At 38.6% G+C, this 7,500-nt stretch overlaps 1 protein-coding gene and 1 pseudogene across 1 annotated transcript; one reads left to right on the forward strand and one right to left on the reverse strand.

Moving 5' to 3' along the window:
- The window catches only part of LOC138040566 (52 kDa repressor of the inhibitor of the protein kinase-like), a 4,260-nt pseudogene extending 2,386 nt beyond the window's left edge, over nucleotides 1-1,874 (reverse strand).
- A 4,712-nt stretch (nucleotides 1,875-6,586) lies between these two features.
- On the forward strand, nucleotides 6,587-7,192 carry LOC138040568 (uncharacterized). The gene has a single exon (XM_068886264.1). It carries the CDS (start codon nucleotides 6,587-6,589, stop codon nucleotides 7,190-7,192), a length of 606 nt encoding a protein of 201 aa, XP_068742365.1.
- The last annotated feature ends 308 nt before the right edge of the window (nucleotides 7,193-7,500 follow it).

Here is a 7,500-nt window from a genome sequence, read left to right on the forward strand (position 1 = left end):
TACATCTAAAATTTACGAAAAAAAAAAATTGTCTGTACATTCATAACCCTTAATAAGTTAGTCCTTTAAGTATTTCAAATAACCTCAATAAAATTGAACAAGCATACTTTTTATTTCACAAAAATTTCAACTGACAGAGTTTGAAATTGTCATACACACAAAGAAACAAATGCCATAGCCCGCTGATATTGTGCCATACAGGTCACATGAAAAATATCTTGGTTAGACCTTCAGTATATGTCATTACACACTATTTTCTATAACACAACACTCTTAGGCCTTCATATATAGCATATTTTTACTCTCAGCGACAAACAAAACTAACGTCATATTCTTCCCCTAGAGCATGAATATGTTCTTCATTGTCAGAACTGCAAGATATTTCTAAAAACTGAAGGTGATTCAATTTTTGCAAAATCAGTCATGTCTTTTCTTGTAAGGCTTACACCAACCAGGCACAGAACATTCAGTGAGCATGAAAAGGCTGTAATGGTTGCCACTTGATTGGCAGTGAATCCTACTCTGTTCAGTGATAATATTCTAAGATTTTTTATTTGCATTAAAACTGCAATACAACGACAGGTATTTATTTTGTGACAGTCACTAAGGATCAAGGTTTCAAGAGGAAAGGACTCAGTCAATAGGAAATTAAGGGATGATATTGCTTGCCCACTTAAATCCAAATATCTCAGATGTTTAGAAAATCCTAGTCTATTTTCTAGTAATGTTTCCAGCCTCCTTTCTGATGTTCTCATTTCGATATATCCTATGGAAAAATATCTGGACCCACTGGAGTGTGACATGATGTTAATAAAGTTTTCTTGAGTTAAATATCTTATGTGCCACTCATCAAGAAGGAAGCAACTCCACAGAATGTTATTATCGTTTACAATGTGCGTCCACCTTCTTGAGACCAGGCACAATGTTTTAAGAATTTCTTTAAGGCAGAAGTTTTTAAACACCTCGACCAATACTTCATCAGGCAAAGCTGTGTACAAAACGAAATTAATACCAGTCAGTCTTACTTGGAATTCCCTGGACTTATTGTATCATTTGAATTTACTCTTTCCTAATACTGGTCGGTTGGATCAGCAAAATAAGTTCACCATTCAGATAAATAAAAATAAGAATATTCTACCTTCGATCTCGGACACTTCAGCGTCATCGTCTGAGATGCTGAGTTTTGTTAGCTTGTTAGGAGGAGCAGAACAGCTGCTTTCTGTGTTTATGATGACAGTTCACTTAGTGAAGTATTAATTAATAACATGATCAATTTTAATGTATATTTTTCGGTTTAATGGAAATGTTATTTCTGCTTACCTTCCTGAATACTTTCATTACACGCGGATTGTTCAGGCCTTGATTGCGCTGGACCTGAAAAATGTTTATATTCAAAAGAAATGATTTTCTGTTCAAGATGGCGGTGCGATGGAAAACGTACTTTGTCAGGAGCCCATCACCCGGAGCGTGCAACTTACCTATTTTCGTGCAACGGCGTTTTCACAAGTAAGGTTATTTTTAGATTGAATTTCCCGCTAATGAGACTCTCACAGGAGCCCGATGACCAATTACAAGAAATTAAGCTGACGTCATAGGGTCACCGAACCGGAACTGCCTTTGTTTTTTGACCTAATTCGCGGGAAGGGCTAGTCTAAAAATAAACCTACTTGTGAAAACGCCGTTTCACAGACGCTGTATGGAAGTTGCACGCTCCAGATGGGCTCCTGACTTTGTTTACGAATTGCACGGTATGTCGAGGCTATTGACTGTTGAAAATAGTTATTATTGTAAAAGAATTAAATTAAATGACTTTTTTTAAAAGGAACCACGAACTTACCTGATTTCTTTGTATAAAAATCTGTTATTTTCTTCATTTTCCAACGTTGAACACATTTCAGCAATACTCAAACATTCGCTTGGTCCCAATCCCACTCGTTTACTTTGAGTGAATGTCACCTGTTCATCTCGCCTGTTATATCTGATCCTAAAACGACCGTCTTACAAGTAATATCCAGTAGAAAAGTCGCGAAATGTTCATTATCTTTTGAAAGCTTGGCAAGCGGTCGAATGGTGGAAGAAAATCAACTTTGTAAAAAAACAATTTTCTTTGTTATCTTAGGAAAAATCAAAGAAAAAACCAAACAAATGCTGCTCAAAGGGGGGGTTGCAACCTCAACCCCTCCCCTGGATCCGCCTCTGGGTCCCTACACTTCGTACCTCTGATAGTTTACAATTTTCCCCTAGTACTTGGCGAACTGTTGCCTTAGGCTTTCATACAAGTGATGCCTTTACAAGCTCTTTTTTTAGTGTTTTCTAAAGTTCTAACAAATCTTCTGCATGTCTGCTTACAATTTCCATGTGGCTTGAGGTCTAGAGAATGCTCTTCACCAGTAAAGGCATATTGCACCAGACAATACATATATAATGACATCTGGTTCTGAAAAAGAAAGCATCTGTAAAAAAAAAATTGCACATTCAATTTTGTAACACAGTAACAAAATTTCTAAGTCCATTTTCTCCCTTTTTAGAGGGAAACACCATCATTAAGCAGTTTGTTGCTTTTCAATTTGAAATATATATAGGCTTTAGGAAAATATTTGCAGAATTGCTTAATCATGTAAATAGTGATCAAGGCATGACAATTCTTTAGCAACCAAGTCTTGTACTTACTGATTATGGTATCAATTCTCTTGTGGAAGTCTGGACTGCTACGGAGCTGGTAATATTCTCGTCGCAATACATACAGGATGTCAAGGCCCTCGGATTCTCTGCTTTCTCCATCCTTGGTTGATATTGCGAATTTGTAGCTTTTCATCTTGGTCATCTGTAAAGAAACTAAAAGACTTGCGGCTATTATTCTTCCAGGCCCTAAGTCATCACACTTGATGTCTTTTGGATCTTTTAACTTGGTTACATCCACGATGAAAGTACAGCTGTGCTGAGCAAATCTTGCTTTGGTCTTCAAAGTTCAGCAATAATTCTAGCGTGTCCTTTGGAGTACGTACATTTTTGTCTCTTGTGTATACAGGGGTCTGAGCATCATCATTGTACCAATCCCTGTAACACAAACAGTTGAAATGTAATATTTATTAATTTTTTCCAACAATTATTTAAATAAACTTGTTAGAAATAAATCTCCTAGTCAAATCTGAAGATTATGACAAACAAACACTACATTTCGCTTGCCTATGGCAATGTGATCTGTAACAGTTCATTGGAGAACCAAAACATTGTTTTGCTGATGGATTGTGTTGGCCACTCTTTTAGCAACCAAGGCCAGTGACCAAAATGAACAGCACAATTTTAACTTGAATGCATTGTTTCTTCTTGAGATAATGTAAGTAAAAAACAAGAGTTCAAATAATTTTTAGAGCCACTAAATTTTTACACCATACAACTAAAGATCGTTGTTTTTTGGCTGTACTGCAAAAGACCACTCTCAAAACATTGCTACATAACATTACACTGTTTTATGAAAATGTTACATACAATAACCTTGATGGTGATAATTTACACTTCTTTGTCTTGTTAACCTGCAGTGATTACAAAGGCAATGTTTCAAAATAGATGACTGTAACTCATGCAAAAATGAAAAAAAGCATCAGTGCAAGCCAATTTTACAGGTAATTAGTCTACAGTAAAAATAACAAAATTGTTACACATCCTTGGTTACAGTTACTGTAGGTACTGTACACACATGAACTGAATGCTGAAAATAATTAAAATATGTTGGCAATATGAAAGTTTCGTTAAAACTAGTGGCGATTTCTGTCTCTGCTACATTTTTGGGTTTATAAGACCCCATAATTAAAACTCTGTGCTCAGTGCAATTCTTCTCTCATAATTGTGTGGCAAGAGAGTATGAAGGTAAGAGAGGTAATCCCTCATATTGGCCCTATTCCCATCGTAATCCCTCTTAAGTTATTTTTAGACCTCCTGCGAGATCCGGTATTCCCACGAGGGTTAACTGATAGCCAATCATATGTCTCCATATTTACCAGTCATTGCGTGGGAATTCGCTCAGCTCTCAACATAGGTAAAAATGGGGACATATGATTGGCTATCAGTTAACCCTCACGGGAATACCGGATCTCGCAGGAGATCTAAAAATAACTTAAGAGGGATTACGATGGGAATAGGGCCAATATGAGGGATTACTTCTCTTACCTTCATAATCTCTTGTGTGTGGCTAAAAGGACACTGACGTAAACTTACTGAACACTCCTCATCACTTGATACATCTGCAGAAAGAATACAAAACTTCGGATGCAAACACATACTTTCCAGAGCCTTCCCAAAAAGGAAATAAAGGAAATTCAACATACAAATGCTGTTGGGGTGACCATGACAACTCAATTTAAAAAGGCCATTCCATTTATTAGCCACACACACCCCCATCCCAAATTGAGGGTGTTTTAAAATTGAGGGGGAGAAAGGAGGTAAGGAGGGGTTATTTCTGAGGGGGTAAGTCAGTTGGTTTCTTTGATCTTTGGAAAAAATGATCCTTATTCCAAGAGAGGGGGGAGATATTTGCACTTTGATCTTTCTTTTCTTAGGGGGGAGGGGTTAAATTCATAGACACACCCTCATCAGGAGGTGCTGGTAATAAATGGAATGGTTTAAGGGAGGAAACATCTTCAACAGGGAATTTCGCTGCCATTTCCAAAACTGAAAGTTAGTTTCTTTGATAATGCGAAATAGCTAATCTTATGTTAATAAAAAAAATCAGGGGCCATTAAGGTAACTTTCGAGATATTGCTGACCAAATCTAGCAAAGTTAACTGAATAGTACTTAACTGAATAGCACTTAACATTACAATCTATTCCGTTAACTCTGTTTAAAATATAAGTGCTACACGGCCAACGTTTGTATAAACGTAACCTTTCCTTGCAAATCTAGCAAATTTTCGTTCCGGTTCGCAATTCTTGCGGCATTGCAGTATAAATCTTGATTCATTGCCTGACACAAGCAGCTAAGGCCGGACGAGTGTGGTTTTCGCGCGCGCTCAACTTAAAGAATTTAGTCTTCTAACTATTGAAAAAACTGCCAACGATTTTCACACCTTACCTTGAGCTTCATCCATGTCGAATGTGGTCTTCGCGACGGATCACGTGACAACTTTGGCCGGCAAAAAGCTTCAGAGGGAGTGGTGGAATATTGGAGAAGTGATTATTGACCACGTTGGTCATATTTGCCGGGAAAATGCTCCTGATAGTTGGTCCCTTGATTTTTTGGTTGCTTAAGTTTTTTTACCAATTTCCAACATATATGAAGGAAAGATCCCTATCATCCGAATTAACAAGACAAGAGAATGAAAACAAGAAAATTAAAAAAAAAAGAAAAAAATTAAAAAGCACTGAAATGTGTCGCTAATTTCTTTTTTCACCTACAGATTTTTTTTAAAATTTGAAAGACAAACGTTTTAAGTTAATCTAAACTAACATGCAAAAAATGAAAAAAAAATTGCCGTCGGGAAGTAGAGATGTAAACGAGTAAAGTTGCAAAATCAGGAAAAATGAGGAGGTTACAAGATCGGCATTTACGCATGCGTCACCCGCTCATTCGAGTGAACGGGCGAGTGAAGTTACAGGTCAACACAAACGGATTCTAGTGACCATTAAACCGTGTGTGTAGAATTTTCGTAGTTTTCGTGAATAGGAGATGTCTCAGTTTATATTCCATATGTATAGAAATTAGAAGAAAGGTGAGCAAAATTAGCGGTATTTGTTTATTTCTGGTGACTCACTTTGAATCGTGAGATGACGCGATCAGCTTTTAGAATTGTGTGTGTGGCTTACGCGCACGCACTCAGCTGAAAACCCTTTCGAGCCTCCTTAAGCCGCGGCTACACGAGCGATTTTTTGCTCGCGCTGGTTATGCGATTTTTTTCAAATTTTGTCGCGTCGCTCGCGCGCGAGGTGGCTACACTAGTGACAAATTTTGGCGACAAATTAAAGGCTGCGCGAATCGCATACTTCAAGAGACCTGGGTAGTATAAACAAACATGGCGGACTGCCTTTTGGACAAGGACATGATATTATCGGCTATTTTTATTCTTGTCTTCTACGAAAAAAAAAAACGAAGAAAGAGGAAAAGACAAGATCAACGAGGGTCCGTTCGTGGCTGGAAAGGAGGAAAGAACGCGGATTTTACCATCAACTTTTAAGCGAAATTTCAGTCAAAGATAAATACCCCGGCGTTTCACGAGCTATTGCGTGTGACGAAGACGCAATTTCATGTCTTGGTAGTCACTTTGACCCCAAGGTTAGCGAAAAGAGACGCGGCAATGCGTGAAAGCATTAAACCTGGAGAAATGTGTGCTCTTGCTTTAAGATTCTTGGCCACTGGTGAGTCGTTTCGTTCCCTGCATTTCCAGTTTAGGCTTGGGAGAGAGACGATCTCACAGGCAATCTCCGAGGTCTGCATAGCAATCTACGAGGAAATGGGCCCAATTTATGTGAAAACGCCAAATTCAAGAAGAGAGTGGGAACAAATTTCGGGGAAATTTGAAGAAAGGTGGAACTTGCCTAACATCCTTGGTGCTATAGGTATCATGACTACAAAGGGAACGATAGCGTAATTTTAATGGCTGTTGTTGGACCTGAGTACGAGTTCTTAAATGTTGATGTGGGGATGAACGGCAGGATGTCAAATGGTGGCAACTGGTCGCGCAACAGTTTTCGAAAGGCACTGGAGAATGAAAACAAACCATTAAGAATTCCCCCTCCTAAACCATTACCAGGCAGGAGCAAGAGCATCCCTCATGTTTTTGTGGGGGATGATGCATTTGGGTTGACCTCCTACCTGATGAAGCCATATCCCCAAATAGGATTAACAGAAGAGAAGCGCATTTTTAATCATAGTCTTTCCCGGTGTCGAAGGATCTCCGAAAATGCGTTTGGTATCCTCTCAAGCAGATGGAAAGTGTTCAGAAAGCCTCTTCTCCTGCAGCCTCGGCGGGCAACTTCCATCACCCTGGCAGTAATAACACTTCACAACTGGTTGCGTTCTGAAACAGAGGCTGGCCAGATTCAGCATCCACAAGATCTTACAGAAGATGATGGATGTCACACTGGGGACAACTCATGGTTGAATCTGGAAGATTTTGGTCACCACAATGCCACCCAAGAAGCCAAGGAAATCAGGAGGGAATTCTCGGAGTATGTTGTGATGGAAGGCGTAGTACCTTAGCAGTGGAGGAGTGCTCACATTTTGTGATGATCCTTTTCACCCAAAATGCTGAGACCTAAAATCACCATTTTGAAAATGTGCCAAACAGCATGCATAACATAGTTTTTTCTGTGAGGATTCAATACCAAATAATGGCTTTGAATGGTAAAGGTTAGGGGTCCAAGCATTTCTGTGCTTAAATTTGAGGAATACAGCTAGACTCAAAAGTGTGCACATTTTGTAATATTGTTGTTTTTGATTTTCCACTGCACATTCGTAAATTGTTCTTCCTATATAGTCTATGCAGAGTTTACAGAAAAATGTGGGCA

The sequence above is a fragment of the Montipora capricornis genome, chromosome 3 (genome assembly GCF_036669925.1).
Source record: "Montipora capricornis isolate CH-2021 chromosome 3, ASM3666992v2, whole genome shotgun sequence".
Classification (NCBI taxonomy): domain Eukaryota; kingdom Metazoa; phylum Cnidaria; class Anthozoa; order Scleractinia; family Acroporidae; genus Montipora; species Montipora capricornis.